The sequence below is a fragment of the Phodopus roborovskii genome, unplaced genomic scaffold, assembly GCF_943737965.1.
Source record: "Phodopus roborovskii unplaced genomic scaffold, PHOROB, whole genome shotgun sequence".
Classification (NCBI taxonomy): domain Eukaryota; kingdom Metazoa; phylum Chordata; class Mammalia; order Rodentia; family Cricetidae; genus Phodopus; species Phodopus roborovskii.
Window position 1 is genome coordinate 12,689,059 of NW_026126602.1, and position 22,569 is coordinate 12,711,627.

At 38.7% G+C, this 22,569-nt stretch overlaps 1 protein-coding gene across 1 annotated transcript in view; it reads right to left on the reverse strand.

The window, feature by feature from the left end:
• The window catches only part of Mrc1 (mannose receptor C-type 1), a 91,907-nt gene that overhangs the window by 37,885 nt on the left and 31,453 nt on the right, over window positions 1–22,569 (reverse strand). Inside the window, exons 7-11 of the mRNA XM_051205643.1 lie at window positions 18,133–18,318; window positions 14,030–14,187; window positions 11,513–11,623; window positions 5,471–5,586; window positions 2,048–2,196 (exon numbers count right to left, since the gene is read on the reverse strand). Of these exons, the coding sequence (XP_051061600.1) occupies window positions 2,048–2,196; window positions 5,471–5,586; window positions 11,513–11,623; window positions 14,030–14,187; window positions 18,133–18,318 (720 nt within the window). The remainder of the gene's footprint in view (window positions 1–2,047; window positions 2,197–5,470; window positions 5,587–11,512; window positions 11,624–14,029; window positions 14,188–18,132; window positions 18,319–22,569) is intronic.

A 22,569-nucleotide genomic window follows, 5' to 3' on the forward strand; every position in this document is an offset into this window, starting at 1 on the left:
TTCTTAGAGTCATCCCTCTTCCATTCAGTCTTTCACTGAAACTGACTGTTCTGCAATGGATGACCTTTGAGGTGGCAGTGACCCTCTGATCACTAGAGTCATTCATCTTTCTTGATTACTGAAGCTAGGCACCCAGATGCCTTCCCTGTTCTTGAAGCTGTGCATTTGGGCAATCAGCCAACACCTCTTTAACCAAAAACATCATCTTTCTATACAGTAGATATGCTATGGTGGGGCCTGATGGCAAGAGTTATGTGGGGGTCCTCTTTTCCCTCTTGCCTGATGGCTGGCCACCACTCCACAAGGGCAAGGGGGCAGAAGTGGCAACAGAAAGCTTTGTACATAGCCCATGAGCACAAACAGAGACAGCCATCAGGGAGACTGCTTACAGTGAAGCAGCTCAACTTTATTCCAGAGTATATGGATTATATAGGATTGGGGAGCCTAGAGTCAAAGCCTAATTTGCATTAAGTGGCACAGTCCTACCGCAAGGCTTTGAATGTGGCAGTAACATCCCATCAACATGGCTAGAGCACTTGACTAATTACCACGTGGGTCATCAGGGGAAGAGCACTTGCAAGGAACTGTGTCAAGGGTCATCCTTGAGATAAGTCAGGCATCCTGGGCTTACAGACATCCTCCAGATAAGACTAGGTAGAGAGAAGGAAGCTTTGCTGAGAAGGGAGTAAGTTTCCATGTTGCTGAGCTTTTGGAAAAAACTGCCAAGCCATGAGAGACTGAAACCTCAACAGGCCAGCAATGTCTTCCAATAGCACTGTGATGCCAGTTCATGGAAGGTCCAATCAAGAGGATCCTGAGATTAAGACCTGCCTATACAGTGAGCTCCACAAGGAGTTCTACCAGTTACATTGTGAGTTCCAGCCTAACCCTGGACTATACAAGAGACTATGTCCTTAAGACTCTCAGTGGTCACGGCTGAGTTATGGTTCTATGTTTAATGAATTATTATCCATAAAAGCATTCCAGGTTCATCACTCAGCATCCTCCTAGTAAATAAGTAACAGAGACAAAATAAAGCTACATAAGAAGAGTTGTGACTTTCACCAACACTGAAACAAAAAGAATGTATTTGTTTGCATGACCCAGGATCTCACAATTCCTATAATGTTTAATAATTTCATAACCAAATAGCAATTGCACAAACAGTAACATGACTAGTGACATCTGTTCCTCACTCAAAGCTGAAAATACAAATTCAAAGAACTGCTAGACATTATGATGTATTGGGATGTATGAGGTAGCTGTTATCCCTCTGTTAGTTTGTGATTCTGGTACAATGACTTGTTGTCTATAAAGGGTGTTGAACTTTCTGAGTGAGGTCATATTCAGCAATATCATTCACCGGTAATGTCAGTGTAGAAAGATGATAAAGGAGCTTTCAAGGTCTGCTAGAGAGGCCACTTATGATCTTCAGTTAGAGAAAGCAAGTCATAATGCAAGGGCAGCGGGTTGGTCATGACGAAAAAGCTCAGACTTGATGACTAGCCAGATGAGTGAAAATCTAGGCTTCGGCATTTCCAATCCTATAATTTCTGAGTTCCAATTTCTGCATCTTTCTAATAAAGCTACTTCAATAGCCCTTGACATTCTTAGAAGGATAGAATAAAATCTAAGGCATGTAAATGGCTGAAGATAAAGATACACAGAAGAAGCTAGAATCCCCATGACTGCTCTCCTTGGTCCCATCATCAAACACACTAATACTCACATTCAGTCTCACTTAAAAGTTTTACATCTACTTCCTACCGAGTCTTAAGTTTTCAGAAGTAAGCAAATATTCAGAGTGCCTTTGAGCACTTGGAATTTTGCATCTTTTCAAATACACCAGTACCAAATTATTTAACAATTGTTTCTTCCTTTTTGCTCTTGAATACTGCAACCTGGATGGGAGGGAAGGACAAAGGAGATGTGAAGATTACCGAAAACACAATTGACTTCCACATTGCATTTGGAAAGGGGTGTGGAGGAATGGCAGACTCTGGTGACAGAGTGAGGGAATGACACGCTGAGCATAGCACTTGCATACCTGGCATGTCGGCATTCCAGTGCGTGAACTGCACTGACTCCTCCACAGTCCATTGGAACGTCCCTTTGTTTTGGACATCTGAAAGTCCTGTCCAGAAATATCTTTCAGGCCTCAATCCAACCAAACTAGTCAGGAATGCTTGTTCATATCTTTAAAAAATAAAAGGAAATTCAACTAATCTTTAGAAACATGTATGCAAATTTCTTAAATTATCAACATGAAAAGTATTTCAATTGTATGTTTGAGCTATGATTTAGTTGATAAACTCAAAAATATTGCATTATTATTCTGTAGCTATTTCCTCTGGATTCTAATATTCTCTCTTGAAGGGAGAAGGCAGCTCACAGGTACAGTAAGCAAACTTAGAAACCTCGGGGGGGGGGGTTATGAAAGTTACAGGACTCACAGGGTCTCTCTCTAAGACAATAGAAGCAATAAATATTGCTAGGGAGAACAGACTGCTCTATGGAGCTGCTTATAAATTGATCAGGGAGCATCTGGGATAAAGCCATCATGAGGCATCATGCTAGGTGGGTTTTCCCCTGAAATAGTTGTCAATGAATGACTCATGTTCATGTATGTAACCTTTCACTTATACTCCTTCTATAAGTAACCCCCATAAACTCTCTGATTCCCCAAGCTGGACCTGAGTGGGATTATTTACATTTGGTGACCAAGAGTGAAGAGACAATTCACATCTTCCCAGAAAAAGTCACACAGTAATGTTTTACAACATTTAAATAATAATATTTTTTCACTAAGGAGATGGGAAGATAACACCATTTAACTGAATGATATATCCACTCAGACTCGAGTCAGCCTTCTCTGGCTTTCATATTGGCCTTCACAAAATTTAAGAGAATTTTAAAAATACAAAGGAGAAAAAAATTATTTGAAACAATCAGTCTATTTTTCACACAAGCCAGGTGCCCTGCTCAGTTATTGACTACAGAAGTAGAAGGAAGGTTGGTTTATCAAGGATAATTACAAATGGGATTTTCACATTTATCTCCCCCTCACACTGATAGAAAAAGTGACAAAGATTTGTCTTAGCTGAAAAACTTGAAACAACACTGGCAGCACTGGCAGAAATGTCTCTAAGAGGCATTTTCAGGAACCTGGAGAGCATCAGACAGAACAGAAAGGACCATGGACAATGCTAAAAACAGGAGACGTTTGATGTGACCATAGTCCAAATAATTCCAGATGCCTAAATACAGTAAACAAAAAGCTACAAGAACAATTTGCTTTTTAAAACATGAAAAACACATGTAATGAGTTAGAGAAATCTTAAATACAAATAGCACAGAGGACACACGAAGAATAATTCTTCTCCTGTACATGATTCGTTAACAAACCAATCACAGCACAGTCCAAAATGTTTCCCCACAGTTCAGCTCCTCTGTGCTAAGCTAAGGTATATCTGTGTTCTTGTGGTCAGATGTTTATATTAGCATTGCATTGCTGTGAAAGGAAGATGAATGTTGAAACACAATCCTCTGATATTGATTTTTATCATAGGATTTTTAGTATCAGCAGGACTCTGTGGATTTTGAGTCTGCCTTGAAGCATTGCAATTCCAATAACTTTTAAATTTTCTGAAGTTTCTTGCATGTATAACCCAAGCTTTGCCAAGAGTATATAAAAAACAAGAATACACAAATAAAATTCAAAAATAGATGAGACTTCAGGGGTTAAAGTTACATTTTTAAAAAAATCCTCAATATTGTCTGTTTGATTTTCTTGGCCAAGCCAAGCAAAACATAATTGACTAATTAATCAGTTAATTAAAATAAAAGAAGGATAGAAAGAATGAATGGGTTATTTGCAGATATTGTGATATATATTTGGGAGGTTGGGGTCATAACTTCAGGCCTCTAATTCTGACCTGTCTTCCTTAATGGTAAGAGATAAGACCCACACTATTAATCACAGGGAGTCTATATGCCACACCCTGGAAGGAGAAAGGCTACATGAAGACACAGAAGAGTCCTGACAGGTATTGTGTTTCTCTGCTCAGTCTATTAGCAGGCATACTCAAACAGTGGTGTCTAACAGCTCATAAACAGTGTTCAGAAAGTTTCCATATGGCTGAGCAAGTGGAGATTCCCCAAGGGTGGCAAGACAACAGAGAAGATGGAATCCCCATGCACCTTCTCCTCCTCCTCACCCCGTGTGTTCTAGAGACCAGTGTTGGCTGTCTTCCTTAATCTCTCTCCACCTTGTATTGTGAGTCCTGGTCTCTCACTGAACCTGGAACTCGCCAATTCATCCAGGCTGTCTGGCCATTTAGCAGTCTTCCCTCAGCATACACTACAATGTCTGGCTTTTGCCTGGGTGCTGGGGATCCACACTCAGGTCCTCAGTCACTGAGCCTTCTCCCCTTGTCCTCTCCTTATGATATCCTTTAAGTGAATCTCGAAATGTTAAGTGCTTCCCAGAGTTCTCTTAGCTATTCAAGTAAATGAATGGAACTCAGTGTGGGGTTGTAGGCAAGCCTTTCTATAGCTGGTCTTTCGGAAATGCAGACAAAATAGCTTGGGGCTTGAAACATGGACACTGGACACAGCCTGGAGGACTGAGCCCTTGGCTCAGTCTGAGTCTGTTGACATTGCCAAGCAGATAGTGTAGGAACTGAATTAGATAAGGGCACCCTGGGCCGGGGTCACTGAAGTTGTATTTGCTGAGTGGTGGGAGAAGTCTTGACACCTTTGAGATTACAGAATTGATGGAGTTGTGAGTGCATGTTAGGAAAATCATACACGTGAGCTAGTCTTCCCTCAGTCAGTCCTCTCTGTTCCTCTGTTCCACAGAGCAAGAGGAAAATGTACAAAATGGGGTGTTAGGTGGACAAATCTTACATTTGTTTGTTTGTTTTAAAATTTTGATAACTAACAGATTAGAAAACATTAACTAAATCTGCAACATACATCCAGTGAATTAACCATAAACGGATGCCAATCATGGGGCTTCACTCCTTTAATCCCAGTTATCTGCCAGTTCAAAGCCAGTCTGATCTATATAGCAAGTTCAGGTCAGCCAGGGTTACACAGTAAGACCCTTTCTTAAAAATGTTTTCGAGGTCTCTCTGTCTCTCTCTCTCTCACTCTCTCTCCCCTCTCTGTCTCCCTTCTCTCTCTTCCCTTCCCTTACTCCCTTCCCTTTCCCAATAAAGCTTCCCAAATTAATAATAATAATAATAATGCTTTAAGTAAATAGATGCATAAAAGTAACAAAGTAGTTTTACAATGATTTCAATTAAGCCTCCAAATAAGAATATTTTAAACATCTCCACCTTTATAAAGCAAGACTCAAGATGATACATAATCTACTTCAAAATTTATAGCGTGTTAATTCTTATATCTTTTTGAACACTTTCCATTATTTGATGTATCTTAGAATAACTCAAAAATAATTACATACCTGTCTTCAATCGTTGTTAAATAAGCTTTCTCATTTGTGCATGTTCGATTTGCCTCAGCAAATGTTGAAGGGGTGTGTCCAATCAAGTAGCAGTAAAAACCATGCCTTTTCCAGCCCTATGAATGTCACCAAATAACAAACAAATGAGAGACTTGTCATGCATACTTATTAGGAAATATTTTTAAAATGATTGCTTCATGAGTTTATAAACAGAACACAAACCATTTTGATATTAAATGCAATAGAAAATTTTATGCATATGAATAAAGAAAATAGCACAACATTGTTCCTCACACGACAAATAATGATATTAAATGAAGGGGAGGCTGCCCTCTTGCATTCTGATGCATCCTCCAAGGAACACTACTTGTGAAACAATCTCTGAAGAAACCGAATGATCCAGATCAGGATTCATTTCCCATGAGACAGTCCCAGAAAATAACCCGAGGAACTGTAACCTTAGACATCTACTGATGTCAAAGTTGATGATGAACATTAAACTGTGCTGCCAGCCACTGGAGAATGCACATCAAACCTCAGACAGCACAACTTCATGACATTACTTTCCCATATTTCAGATACACAAAGTAATACCTAAAATCATTCAAATAAAATTCTAAATTCCCAGCAAGAGTTTGAGAGGAAGAGAGGAACTCTCCAGTTAAAAAAATATATATAGAAACTTAAGTTGAAAGCTACATTTGTGGGTACTAGGAGTAACAAATACACACTGAGGTCTGAGGGCAAGGTCCTCTCATCCACCCAGAGTAGTGCTTGACTTTCTTCTGTGGCAAGACAAATAGAAAGTTCTAGACATATAACTCCAAGTTAACAGGCCTGTTATCTGCTTGGGGTGTTAGATACCAGAAAAGAGTCTTAAATTTCAACATAAATACCAACCAGGTATGCCTGTAATGCCAGCACTTGGGAGACTTAGGGGTTAGATGCCAGCTTGGGCTAAATATAGCAGGACCTTGTCAAAAAAAACCAAAGGTAGGGGAAGGTTTCTCAGTGGTAGGGTGACTGCTTAGTGTTTTCAAGGCTGTGGATTTTAGGTCCTACACTGCAAAAGTCAAGTAATGATTGCCAAGACTGTACTACAGATAGGGTCTAGTTCCAACTGTGTTCTGTAGAGTGTGAGAATCCATGACAGAATGACAAGTTAATAATTGGTCTCCACAAAGAGAATCTCTTATGCATTCTAAGAACAATACAAAACCATACAAGTGAGTTTTCCATAAAATAAGTCATGGAGGGTGTGAGTACATATGAGAGGAGAGAAAAGCAAATGGGCACTAACTCACAAAAATTACAAACCATGGGGAAAAATGTCTTGTTTTAGATAAGAATTACTGAGTTCACATAATAGAACAATCAGAAAACTGTATCATACAGATAACTATATTTGAGATGCTTTAATGACTAAAGAAATAATAAAGATCAAAATATGGAGGATTAAACCAAAACAGAACTTCTAGAAAAGAAAAATTCACATCGAGAAATGAAGTTAAAAATAGTCAGATTAAAAAGTAAATAGAGTTCACAGAGAATTAATAAATTGGATAGAGGGATGGGAAGATTAAAAATAAGCTTAAAATATATTCATAGGAAAATATAAACAGTAGTACTAGGGATAATGTACTTGCTGAGCAGGTGTGAGGACTACATATCAAATCCTCAGGACCCATGCAAAAGCTAGGCAGGTGTGACTCCACCTGTAATGCCAACACTCAAGAGGCAAGAGACAGGAGAGCCTCAGGGTAAGATGACCAACTAGAGCAGCCAGAATTAGCAAGGTCTGGGTTCAGTGAGAGACCTTGCCTTTGCAAGCAAAAATGGCCAATCAAAGAAGACACCCAGAGTAATTTAGGACACATACACATACACACTCATACACCTACACACATGACACACATGAGAACAGGCATACACACATGTATGTGCACCATATACACATACAGGACAAAAGAAAATAGACACCATAATAGGAGGCTGAAAATCTACCCAAAACAAGTCTCAGAAGCACAGTGAATAGACTAAAAGAGTGACAAATTTTTCAAGAATAGAAAGGTAAATATAAGCTCTCAAAATGAAGAATTCCACACAATAACAACAAGAAATAAACCAGTCAAAGAAATTATAATAAGAATAAAATACATTTTGGATTGCATCGTAATAAAAACACAGTTTTAAGCAGTGGTTGATCCACGGTCTCGACCCCCCCTTTTTTTTTCCTGTTAGGATTTAAAACACATGTGTTTCCTACCAGACCCTTTAACTCTCCTGAGTGAAAATCCTGGTAATGCATTATAAGTCAGGTTTCTTTGCTTAACATTCCCCACTCTGGTAACACAGAATATAAACTGAAATCCCTGAGGCTGGTGACAGCTCAGCTGGTACAGTATATGCCCTACAAGCACAAAGACCTGAGTTCAATCCTTGAGAACAAAAGCCAGGTCTCCTAATCCCAGCACTGGACCCAAGGAAACAGTGGATCCCTGGTGTTGAGCAGTCACTCTAGCCTGTTTGATGAGTTCCAGGCCAGAGAGAGAATATGTCTCAAGTTTCCTCCTGCAGCAGATGGGAACAGAGGCAGAGATCCTGAGACAGATATTAGGCAGACAGAGAGAGACAGACAGATAAGAGAGAAAAAGAGAGAGGGGGAAGAGAGAAAGACAGAGGGAGATAGAGAGAGTCTAAATTAGAGTTGTTCATCAAATTCTTCCCCTCAGAGTTCAGGGAACCCCACAGAGAAGAAGAGCCAGAGGGGATGGAGGACACCAGGAGAACAATGCCTCTGAATCAACTGAGCAAGGCAAGTATGAGACTGAAGTGGGAAGCACAGGGCCTAAATGGGTCTGCACCAGGTCCTCTGCACATAGCTTTTAGCTTAGTATTTTTATGGGACTCCTGAGAGTATGAAAGAGTGGGTCTCTGATTGTCATGCCTGCTCTAGGAACTCATTCCCTTCAGTTGGTTTGCCTTGTCCAACTTTGATATGACAGTTTTTGCTTCATCTTGTTATATTTTGTCATGCTGGGTGGTTGCCTCTTAGAAGCCTGTTCTTTTCTAATGAGAGACAGAAACAGAATGGATCCAAATGGGAGGGTGAGTGGGAGTGCACTGCGGGGAGTAGAGGGAGGGGAAACTGACACCAGGGTATACTGCATGAAAAAGGAATCTGCTAAAATAATACAAGAAAACAAAACAGTGTGGGAGCCCTCCCATTAGTGGTATCACAGGTTGCTGAATAGCCTCCACTTACATACACAAACATGAGCACATATGATGGGAGATGTCATTCTGTATATGTTTCTCATGCTGGTTAATGAATAAAACACTGTTGGCCAATAGGAAAAAAAGATAGGAGGGACTAGGAGACAAGGAGGAAATAGGAAGGAGTAAGGAGGAGTCAGCATGGAGAGACTGGGGAGACCAGACACCTGCCCCACTGCCTGGTAAGAAGACCATGTGGAAATACATAGAAATGGGCTAATAATTAAGACAGAGATAGCGGATAAGAAACAAGTACCCGGGCCAACAGAATTATATCTAATACAGAGTCTCTGTGTATTATTTGGGGCTGGTGCAGAGGCAGGACAAGACTGGCGGCGGGAGGAAAAACCATACTCATTACACACATATGCATATGAATACATGCATGTACCCCAGAACAGAAAAAGAAAGTGGAACTCAGATCCATATAATGGGCTTCCAGTTTTAAGAAAGCTGCATACGATGAAAGTCCAGGTATAAAGTATGTTTATTATATCTCTGCCATACTCTTCCCAGCCACTTGAGGAAGTCACTGTTTGTGGCCAGTGTGGTGTTCTTTTTCCCTTTTTATTCCATGACATTTTTTTAAAAATCATAACTTTAAGTGTTACTTTTCACAATGTTATCAATAATTCAATAATCATGATATAGTGATGTTTCTAGTCCAGGCCGGTCAAAGTGTATTAAGAAGTTTTTAATCGAAGTAAATACACTTTTGGTCAGACTAGTCTCAATATTCTGAGCATCTCTACAACTCTGATGAGCTTGGGAATCCTACATTAAGCATTCCTGATTTCTTTTTTTTCTGAGACAGGGTTTCTCTGTGTAGCTTTGGAGTCTGTCCTGGAACTTGCTTTGTAGACCAAACTGTCCTGGAACTCACAGAGATCCAAAGTGCTAGGATTAAAGGTGTGTGTCACCACTGCCTGGCTTGAATTCTATACAATGTAATCTTTGCATTGCAGTAACCCTTCCCCTCCCTCCTTCTTTTCCTGTAACTAATTGGTTTGGGACATTCATTCAAATATTCTATTTCAAGCTGTGTCATGCGTTTTGTACTAATTGTGTGCAATTTTTAAAGAATATTCAAAAGAATTGACTAAATGCCATCAACTTTGAATCTGAGTGCATGGATTTCTCTGTGCACAATGTATCTGGTCTTTCTAAATAAGACTATAATAGTTTGCCTGTATATTCATTATAACCTAAGAATAACTGTACTTGATAAATTATTTCTTTATTTTCTTATTACTACATAATGATTAAACTGGATTATCAGTTTATACATATGAGGCAACTGATAGGAAATGTGTATAAAATGTGTTATACGAAGTAACATTTTCATTATGTTAGAAAATGACAATGCCATATGATCTCTTACATATGCATAATGATTACACAAAGGCTGTAAATGTGCTGGTAATAGAACAAAGTGCATTGGCTTGGAGACAAGAGCCTGGATGCTAGCCATGTCTCTGTTGGTGCAAAATCTATACAGGGAGAGGGTGAGATAGGTCAGTCAGTAAAGTGAATGCCTTGAAAACAGAAAGACCTGAATTCATCCCCCAAACACACATAATATCTAAGCTTGGGATATGGCTGTAACCCCAGCACTGGTGTAGTGGGGCAGGCAGGTAGATCCCTGTGGTCACTACTACTTAGCAAGCTCCAGGTCAATAAGAAATTCCACCTTAAAACATACACACACACATATACACACACACAGGGGTGGACAGAGAGAGAGAGAGAGAGAGAGAGAGAGAGAGAGAGAGAGAAACAGTCTTGCTGAGGAATGACCATGTTGATCTCTGGCCTCCATACACATGTGTACACAAGGCACAGTGCAAACTCCAGCTCACACATGTATAACCACATGAGTATGCACATCAAATCAAAAGAAAAGAAAACTTTATAACTTCTCTGGCTAAAGTTTCTGAAAAGCGAACCTAGGAGTAGTCTTGGCCATCATTATGACCCTTAAGACACCTCTCCCATGCTGTGATTTTTGTGCTAATTGCTTTTTTTTTCTTTGCAGCTTACTTGTCCTATACCAAGTTACATGTCATAGGTTCTTATCCTGCGGTGTTTGCTATCAGGCAATGTAACCACAGCAGAACACTCTTGAAAAAAATCATTACTTTGCCTTTAGTTAAGGAAGAGTGAGAAAGTACAAAGGGGGAAGATGAGCTACTCAGCAAACAGGAAAACAATAACCATAAACCTACAAAACTGTGTCTTTATGCCTTTAGAAATCATTTACAAGATGATTTATTTCAGCATCCAAGAATCTCTGTTTGTCTCTGTGTCTCTCTATGTCTACATGTCTTACACTCTGTCTCCCTTTTCTCTGTCTCTCTCTCAACTCCAGTGTATCCAAAACATTCTCAGTAGGGAACCAGCCAAGGATAACTTGCTATCAGCATATCAACATTCAAGTTTATTCAGTCAATGTTCTTAACTGACCATAGGACCACAGACTACATTCCTGCATAGCAATTTCTCTCACAGCCTGTCTTCATCTCACCATCTATCCCATGATCTTTTAAGTGCTTCATTTTATTTCCTGTTAGGACATTCTTCATAGAACCAATGAGTAAGTACACTTCCCTATTAAACAGAGACTGCCCTAGGAAACTTCAAGAACAGTAAGACTGAATATTCACAGTTGAAACATTGGTCTTTGACGATAAGTAAGCACTGCCTCTTACAAAATAAAGTCATTGTATCAAATGGCAATCTTTATCAGTGTGCATGGTCTGTACTCACTTTCTGGCAACCCTTTTCTGCCTCCTCTGGTGCTGGAGCATGGGCTTGTGATGCCATCTTACAGATGTAACCAAGTGGCTGTTCACAGGCTCTGTCTGCCCAGTACCCATCCTGCATAGCAAAAGAAAAATAATGATTATCTCTTTTAGGATCCTGCTACATTTGATTGTTTCTGGTGCTGAACCCAGGGCCATATGTATGCCAGCTAGGGGAAGCTAGCATCTGTAAACAATTGAAAATTCATGTCTAACACATAAGCAGCATATTTGGCTCTAACTACGCACATGTAAAGAGATTATGGTTCTAATATTATTCTTCATCTTGAACATTCAAATCCACTCTGTGGATGGAACTGGAGAAAAAAATTTAAATACTTTCAGGTCCTACCTATCCAAGAGCATGGGAGATCTTTCCATTTTCTGGTATCTTCTTTCATTTCTTTCTTTAGAGCCACAAAGTTCTTATTATATAGGTCTTTTACTTGTTTGGTAAGCGTTACACCAAGATACTTTATGTTGCTTGTGGCTATTGTAAAGGGTGATGTTTCTCTGATTTCTTTCTCTGTCTCTTTGTCATCTGAAAAAAGTAGGCTACTGATTTTTTTGAGTTTATCTTGTATCCTGTTAGTTTGCTGAAGGTATTTATCAGCTCTAGGAGTTCCCCAGTAGAGTTTATTGGGTCGCTTATGTAAACTATCATATCACCTGCAAATAGAGACAGTTTGACTTCTTCCTTTCCAATTTGGATCCCCTTGATCTCCTTTTGTTGTCTTATAGCATTAGCTAGAACTTCTAGTACGATATTGAAGAGATATGAAGAGAGAAGGCAGCCTTGTCTTGTTCCTGATTTTAGAAGAATTGGCTTAAGTTTCTCTCCATTCAGTTTGATGTTGGCAGTTGGTTTGTTGTATATTGCTCTTATTATGTTTAGGTATGTTCCTGTTATCCCTGACCTCTCCAAGACCTTTATCATGAAAGGGTGTTGAATTTTGTCGAAGGCTTTTTTGCATCTAGGGAGATAATCATCAGGTCCTTAAAGCATGATGCTCACTGGTGGGTTTGTATGGAGCCTTCTCCTTGGTCTTCAAGTTAAACAAGTACATGTAGCCCATCCAAGAAAATATCATGCTCAACAAACCAAACGTAAAAGCAAATCTGAAATCACAGCAGTTCTTCCTTCCTTTTCCTTGGATGATGAAAGATGTTGGGGATAGTTTCAACTTCCCACCTTGTTTAACATTCTCCCTCCCCCACTTCCTTAGGCACAGCAACTTAAGATCTCCTTCTCTTTCCCTTATTGATAATTTGAGGATTTTTTTCAAGTATTACCCTTCTTTAATTATTCATCTCTAATTCACTACCATCTAGTTTCTAGACCTACATCCAGAGCAAGGTTTATAAATTGCAGATTTTCTTCTACTCTTTAAGATAACATCACTCTTGTTTCCTGAGTGCCAAGGCTTATTCTCATACCCACCATCTTCCTCTACCTCCTGAATGCTACTTCTGTCCACTCTCAGTGGGTCACATCTATTCTCCTCTCTGGAAGAGCAGTCAACACTCAACCTCTGAGCCATCTCTCCAGCCCTACTCTCAAGATTTAAAATAATTACAATAATTTTAAATTATAAAGATAACAGGTCATATTTATTAACAACACATTTGAACCAGGAGTTATTCATAATATATGCATAAACCTTTTTAATGTTAATTTCCTCTTGTGAGATGCACACAATTATCCCCTGTGCAAATGAGGAAGTTATATCAATGCCCATAGCATATCACCCATTAACAAAAAAAAATATATTCACTGATTACGGCAATCAAATTTAAAACACGGAATGAACCATTTAATACAAGACTGGCATATAATATGAAAAGTCAAATGTGGCTCCTCAGCTACAAATTTTAGGGTGAAACTCAAAATAGAATCAAGTAGGTCTATCAGAGCAACAAGTTGAAGGTGTAAACAAAGCTCTGAATTGTTGAATCAAATCAAATACATATATAAATGTAAACATATGTAAATTTCTAAGTAGTACTATATACACATACACAACATGTGTGCATGCATGTATATGCTTCTGAATTTAGCAAGAGACAGTATTACTTATTAGTTGATGCTACCTTTTAGTTAAATGCTTCTCAACCTTCCTAACGCTGTGACCTTTTAACAAAGTTCCTCAAGCTGTGGTGACCCCCAACCATAAAATTATTTTCACTGCTACTTCATAGCTGTAATTTTGCTACTGTTATGAATTATAATGTAAATATCTGTGTTTTCTGATGGTCTTGGGTGGTCCCTGTGAAAAGGTCATTTGATACCCCACAATTACTGTTTTGTATCATTTATCTTGTGGTCTTCTTGACTTTGCTAGACAATTGTGAGACACTCAAGAAACTGAATCTGAATTGTGCATCTTGAATCTATATCAACAACAGAAGCAATCTCAACAGATAATAAGGCAGATAAAAGAGGCTCCCAACATCATCATCAGGCGTCAGCACAGCACCTCACCTTGCCCTTCATCACCACGCAGTCCTCCTGCCTGTTGTTCTCATGACTTGGCTCTCCACGAAGCCATTTGGTAAATGTCACTGGGGTCCCATCACTCCACTCAAAGTACATTTGAATCTTGATGTCATTTAAACCAATCCATAATTCATCCTGTGAGTCTACACAGGAAGAAAAACACCTAAGTAGTTTATCACTTGCCAAAGCTCAGCACTTTTATCAGAAAAGAGGGCACTAGGCTTGTCCACACAGCTATGTTTCCTTGATCTTAGAGAACTATTATAATAGATAATCTTCTACATGCAATAGATATGTATCAACTATATATTATACTGTCAATTTTAGGTTTTTCAATATTTTCTTTCCATTGTAAATGTGACTGTATTTTTAGTTGTAATAATATGTTTTATGGGAGTTGTAAAAATGAAATGAGCAACCCAAACCTTGTAAAGTTAACTTATTGTTGAAAATAACTTATGTTTCTGAAACTACAGTATCATATATCATGATGTATATACAGTATCAAGTGTGGATATATTTGATATGTATATATATATATACATATCATATATATCATTGAACTTGACTATCAATTAATTGATTATTAACAAATCTTGTGAACAGTTTTGAATAAATACTTTAGGATAAATTTTTAAGTCACTCCTAATTTGTTGTATATTATTATTAACAACATTGTAAGTACCTCTATTAAAGTTTAATCACTAAATTTCAAGTGAAAATTATCTAGAAAATGACAGAAATTTAAACTAAGGAGACAGGGAAGGAGAGATGGCTCAGAGGTTAAGAGCACTGGCTGATCTTCCAGAGGACCCAGATTCAATTCTCAGCATCTCCTTGGGGGACTAGAGAGATGACTCAGTAACTAATAGCACTTGTTGCTCTTGCAGAGGACCCTTGTTCAGTACTGAGCACACACACAGTAGCTCATAACAAGCTATCACCCTAGTTCCATACTATCTGACACCCCTTTCTGGCCTCTGTGGGTACAAGTGGTGCACAGACATACAAGCAACACACACACACACACACACACACACACACACACACACACACACACACACGGTAAAATACTCAAAAGATAGGCTGACAACTGACATTTGGCACTGATTTCCATAAATAAAAACATATTTGATAATTTTTGTTATAAAATGTGCAATACTAGCAAAACTAAAAAATTCAGACTAAAATCACAGCAAAACAAAGATCTAAAATATGAACACTTTATCTTGAAGTTCTTGGGGGGGTGCATTATGACTTCTATGAGCAGTAACATGACTATGATATGAATGTCACAACAATAATGGAATAAATGGTTGAAGACCTCAGGATACAAAATAAGCATTTCCAAATTTAAAAATTAGATGCTATACAATTTAATACCTGTTCAATTTGTTTAACTGTTCATGGCATTGTAGCCTCTGATTCTAATCTCTGAATGGAAAAAGACAATGACTTCAAAGTTTATAAAGATGATGTTTGGTAGAAAATGAGGACAATATCCTGCAAGAGTTTCCCTAAGTGTTTGGTTTCTTCCTCCTGAAAGTTGCCAACCAGCTTTTGGAGAAGTCTTCACATGGCCTTTTGCCAGCTCTAGCAGATGTTTCCAGAACCCTGAAGTGGGGACAGTGCCAGGATGGGCCCCTCTTCCTTTCACTTGAGTTGGCAGATCAGGAGATTTGAGTAACATACACAGGCTTCAGAAAGACTTCATGTACCCTCAATGTAAACTTTAGGATGTAAAAAAAGTAAAATTAAAAAATTATAGGTAAGAGTGTTCTGTGTATATTTGTTTTGTTTTTACTAGTTTACAAAGAATTGGGCTTTATTATGGCACTCCCATATACATTTTTCTTAATAAACTGTTTTCCTATTGGACTGCTCACAATTCTACTAATATCCTACAAACACACACACACACACACACATACATATATACATGGACATATGTTTCAATTTGTTAAATAAATTTTCATAAATCAGTTAAAACATCACATGAACTGGTATTCATACCCTTCATACACAGGCTCCAGATTATCTACTTATTTTATTCCCATGACTAATATCTAATATGATTAATAAGAGCTTCTATCTCAACTAAAAAGAAATTTTGACAAGTTTTTATTTAGAATAATCTCAGTTTTCTATAACTTAACTTTCATCAAGACTATTTTGTTCTGTTAAATAAGGAAATACTTCCTTGAAATATTATAAATGATATAGATTAAATACTTTGTGTTTAGCAACTTCTTTTTTGATGTATTTATTTTTCTTTTGTGTGAATGAATGTTTTGTCTGCATGTATATCTGTGTACCAGGTGCATGCAGGGCCCACTGAGGCATAAAAGGACATCAGAGCTTCTGGAACTGGAATTACAATGGTTGTTAGCTGCTATCTGCATTGTATGAACCAAACCCAGGTCCACTGCAAGAGTAACAACTGTTCTTAACAACTGTGCCATGTCTCTAGTTCTCATAACTCCCTTTTTTTTTTTTTTTTTTTTTTTTTTTTTATGTAAAGCTCTCCAAGTCATTCATTTGTCCTCAGGCTGATTTGATACAAAACCTTGGTCATCCATCCAGCTACCCCAAATAATTATGGCAATAAAAATTCATGGTTCTGCTGTAGCTATATCATGCCACACAGAGTAGGACTTAACTAACCTGCTTCCAAACTGATCCATTTTCGAGCTTCCGAATAGGTCGTGATAAACTTAAGTGACCATTACTCAGATACTCTCATTGTGATTATAATTCCATCACTTAATCTGAGTTGCCCAGGCTAGGTGAGCACAGAGTAATTAAGATGTTGTTTACTTGCTGCAAGGGCTATTTGCATGTGGAGGGGCAGTATATAAGTATGCAGGTGTGCATGCAATGAATGCAGGCGCTAAAGGACAATCTCATGCACCCTTCCTCAGGCTCCATCAACTAACTTTCGGAGTATGCCTGGCTGACTTTTCAGTGATTGTCAGGGATTGCCATATCTCCATCTGCCCAGTAGCAGGGTCACATGAGGACCAGCATACCCTGGTGTTATTTATTTCTTTATTTATAGGAAATAAACAGGCCTTTAAAGAATAATAAAACCAAAACAAATCAGAATAGGACAAAATAAACAAAAATCTGAAGGAAAAGAGTCAAAGAAGCACAAGGTTTTATTGTCACTCTGGGATTCCTCCTCATATTACCTATGGAGCTCACACTGCTGAGCCTCCGGGCCACACTCATCAGATTCTAAGGGGCACATGGTCCCCACTGTACCCTAATGCTACGAACGGTAGTGTCTGCAAGCCCCCAACATCTTTTCTCCTCGAGTATTTGTTAAATGCCTTTTCTTCCCCTGCACCCTGGTAACTTTTCAGGCGATGAGCATCAGGAAGCAAGGCCCCTCCATCACCACCACCTGTTTCCTCTTGTTTTGCTGGGTGGGAATTAGGGCCAGCTGCAGCCACTCAGCAGCCTAGATGAATATGATTGTCATGTAATGAGCAGGTCCTGTGGATGATCTGTTTTCTCTTGTTTAGCCTGCTTTTCTTAAAAGACCTCCTGGATTATTTGGCTCATCCAGTACAAAACCAAAACTTGCTGGTTTTGTACATTCCCTGTATAGCCTTAAAAGGTTATCCTAAAATTGAGATATAAATTTCTCTCAAAGGTTTAGGATAGCACTTTCACAGTCAGTCATTTCTTGCTCTGTGTGACACCCCAGTAAAGAAGGAGAAGAGAAAATCCTGAGTATGAGATGGTTGATTTATGGACATTTCTTGTGAGCTATAATATTGGCTTTACAAACACACACACACACAAACACACACACACACACTTCCAAATTTTACACTCTGGCCAAGTTAAACACTGACATCCCCCAAATAAACATATGTGGGAATATAATACTAAAATCTTCTTAATGATGCACTCACTTATTTAAACTACTATATAATCTTTGTTGGCAGAAGTACTATTTACTTAAATTTATATTGTCAACAAACTATCCATTTAAACTGAACATGTATGATTATATTTGCTAGAGATGGGTGGCAAGGAGGCAGCTGTGATAGGCTTGGTATCAAGGGGAATTTTCTCACCATATCCTAGCTGAGAGAAGATGAAGTCAAACTCCTCAATGCTGTGGATACTTGCCAGGTCACCACCTTCCTTCCTGCAGGCTTGCAAGGCATACCTCTGGATCTTCTTCTCTTCTCTATAGATCTTGTAGCAGTGACCTGCATAAGGCCACCACTGACTAGGGCAGCCAGTAGGTATATCACTTGCTAGAAAGGAAAAAGTTTAGAAAGCATATGAAAGAAGTTATTTAAATTTGCAACAGTATTTTCAAATACATTATATGTAAAATTTTGTATTATATGTCTATATAAAACTTCACAATTGAAAACATATAGATAACATTCTTTATTTTATGGAAGACACATAAATAAAAGACATATGGGAAAGAAATATTCTATTTTGTTTGTTTTAAAGGAGTGATTAAAAAAAAAAACATCTTTTACTTTAAAATGAAGTCTGGTACCTTAGACCTATTGGCCATCCTGAAAGCCATTGAAGAGAATCCTTAAAAATTATAATAAGGATGCTGAAATATAGCTCTTCACAGTTAATGGCTTCTGGTAGGGAGATGAGGGATAGGGACAGACCCCATTATCTTTAAGGGGCTAGCTACTGGAATTTTGACCACATTCCAGTGAGTATATGGTCCACACAAATTAGACTTGGTGTATTTTTGTAGGGGGGGGGAACACTAGGATTGTAGGGTGGACCTGGGAGGAATGGGAAGCAAGTGTAATTGGGGCACATTGTATGAAATTCTCAAATAATCAATAAAAATATTATGTTGAAAATAAATAAATAATAAATAAAATAAAATGAAGCCAAGGACTGATGCTCTAACTGTGGAAGTCCGAAGATTGATTTATCCTCTAAGAAACTGCAATATATCTTGTTCCCATAGACACTACGGAGACTGTCATTCATTAGAGAAAGAGCAACACCCCTAAAGCAGGTAAGAGAAAGTACTGAAGTAGGGGGTAGGAAGGGTGTGGACATGAGGCTCTCCAAGGAACCTATGTAGTCATCTCACTCTAACCTATCACTTGTGCCTCTAAACTGACTCCTAAAAGATGCCACCCACCCATTAAGTGGCCTTGAAAGCAATTTAGGTTCAGAAACTTTTGGTGCAAAACCTTAATTTTCCACAAAGGGGTTTTAAGCAAGTCACAGATTATGAATCAAAGTAGCCACTTAGGCTTGTTTTTTAAGCAGAAACCATATTAATACTAAATTAGCTATCCTCACTCTGTTCTAGAAAAGAACAGGGACACTGCACTTAGAGAAGATAAGTCACACAAAATCATTATTATTTAAGTAAGTCACTGTTAACCTCATTGTTGCTATGAGAAGCTGTGGTCAAATGTCATAACCTTGATTACATGTTGCAAGTCTTTAATAGTCACAAGCACTAACCCAGGATGGCCTTGAACTCATTTTTCCCCTGCTTCAGCCTCTCAGCTGCTGAGATGATGGGTGGGCACTCTCACTGTTAGCTCTTTTGTCAATCTTTGAATGAATGAGTCCCATTTCTCCTTAAGAGCAGAAACTGTCTGAAGCCTCTTTGTGCATGAGTGAAGTGTGAGAAAGTTCTAATTTGCAATGTCCTAAACTGCACTGTTGTAAAACAAAAATTTGTATTTAAAAACTGTCAATGCTTAATACAATTTCAATTCTGGATACTCTCAGGGGTTACCAAAAAGTTAAAAGAAAGAAAGGAAGGAAGGAAGGAAGGAAGGAAGGAAGGAAGGAAGGAAGGAAGGAAGAAAGGAAGGAAAGAAGGAAGGTAGGTTCGTGTAGCTTTGGAGCCCTCTGGTGGGATCTCTTAATTTTTCTGTCTGGAAAACTGGAAATAATGGCAGTCACAGCTGAAAGCTTCAAAAACTGAACAGATGAGCCAGAAACGCATTTACTGTGGCTCTAGCTCAGTGGTAGAATGCTTATCTGTCATACAAGAGATTCTGTTTTAGATTTGCTACTAGCCACAGTCATTGAAAGAAAAGTGAAGCATCAGTGTTAATGATATAATTTCACTTGGTATATCCAACATATTATCATTTTAATACATGATCACCTAAAATTAGATTGTTAATTTATCCCATGCTAAGTTCTGGAAATGCAATGTGTATTTTATACCTGCAGCATATTTCAGTTCACACTAAACACATTTCACTTGAACAAAGACCCAACGATTAGTAGCTACAAAGCTTCATGGTATGGCTCTGGAGACAAGGAAACTGTGGACACAAAGGGAGTATGTAAAGGATTAAAGGGTTCAAGGCTGGATTCTTGCCAAGAAGGGTCACCAATCAGGAATGTTACAGTTTATTCAGGTGCAGAGTAGGGGGTGGGGGGATGTTGGGTTTTCCAGACAGGGTTCCTTTGTGTAGTCTTGGTTGTCCCAGGACTCACTCTGTAAACCAGGCTGTCCTTGAACTCAGAGAACAACCTTCCTCTGCCTCCTGAGTGCTATCACACCTGGAAAATGCTACAAATTTAGATCTCTGCTTATAGGAGGTATGCATGCAGTAGATTAACCTGGACAGCACAAAGATGTAAGGGCCAGTGTTGGGTGTGGCTGAGCAAGTGAAGAAGGGGCAATAGTGGATTCGGTAATGCAAGCTTGATGATATGATTGGGATTTTGCAGGAAGAAGAGCTACCAACATTCATATTTACAAAGGAGGAACTTAAAAGTGGTGGATTAAGCAAGAAAACCAAATCATAGAATTCTGCCTCCCATTCCAGAGAAACTTAAATATAACTTTTCTCTACTTCCCCAAAGTGGCAATTGCAAGTCTCTGAAGGAGAACTATATGAACTTTTCCAAGAAAGATTTAGCCATCCCTTCTGCAATAGCAGTAGAAGAGACAAGTTTCAAATATGACTGAGGTATCCACAGGTTTGTTCACAGTCATTATGGAAAGTCTGTATGGAACCAGGGGCTTCCCCCCATATTTATCAGAGGTTGTAAACCAGAGCCCAACACCATATCCATCAGAGATTATGAAGACCCAATCTATATCCACCAGTGATCATGAACCAGGGCACCCCACCATATCCATCAGTGAGGCTTGTCTATATCTCTATCTGCTCAAACTGTAAGCACACCTGATGGGAGATGTCATTCTGTATATGTTTCTCATACTGGTTAATGAATAAAGCACTGTTGGCCAATAGGAAAGTTAGATAGGCAGGACTAGGAGACGAGGAGGAAAGAGGAAGTAGGAAGGAGTCAAGATGGAGAGTCTGGAGAAAGCAGAATGCCGGCCGGCTCCCCGGTAAGAGAAATACATAGATCAGCAGAGGTGGGTTAATACTTAAGATAGAGCTAACCGATAAGAAATTAGTACCGGGCCAACAGATTACATCAAATACAGAGACTCAGTGTGTTATTTGGGGCTGGCGCGGCCGTGGGACAAGACCAGGCAGCAGGTGGAGAAAACCATATTCGTTACACACACCTACTTTCAGATGTAGCTGTTCTACTTCTGGGAACACCATGTCTGCAAAGGTTATTCAACTTCACAAAAGATTAGAAGCAAACTAACAATCAAGGCTGGGGAGTAACTCAGTTGGGAAGTGTTGTCTTTTAAGTTTGAGCTTCAAAATGCATGTTGAAATAAAAAGTATGTACTTGTTATCCCAGCACTGGAGAGGTGGAGATGGGAAGATCCCTAGGGTTACTAGCCAGCCAGTCCAACCTACTTGGTAAGTTCTGGACCAACTAGAGACCCTGTTTCAACAACAACAACAACTAAAAAAAAAAAAAAAAAAAAAAAAAAAGTGGGCAAAATGATTTGGAGATGTACTCTGACCTCAAAACACATATGCACACAATGTAAATAAACTCTATTAACGTGGGACTTACCTTTCCACGCAATGCCCATTATCTGGGGCCCCCAAAATATATGGAGAATCAATTTACATAGTGGAATGATAACAAAACTGTTGACTAACAAAACCTTAAAATGAGGACTACATTAAAAAAATTACGTTGCTGGGGGTGGGGAGAAGGTAGGAGGAAAATGAGAAAGGAAGTAGGGAAAATGTATAGCTCAATAATTAAAAAGTATGCTGCAATTTGTACAAAACAAAAAAAAATTCACTGTAAATGCCTTTGCCTATACACCACAGAAGAACCAACTAGAGATATACACATTCAGAAATGATGGTCTTTCAGAAAATAGCTCTGGATGACAGAGGGGATGTCATTGTTGACCACTCAGTGCTTTTTGTTTTCTAAGCATGCCAACCATATTGACAAATATGTTAAAAATGAGCCATCTTCATTATTTTGCTGTTATAAGATATGACCAAGGCAACTTATTTTTTAAAAAGCATTTATTTGGGGATTATAATTTCAGAAAATTAGAGTTCATGACATATGTGGCGATCATAACAGCAGGAAGGCAGGCATGGGGCTGGGGCAGGAGCTGAGATCTCACATTTTAAGACAGA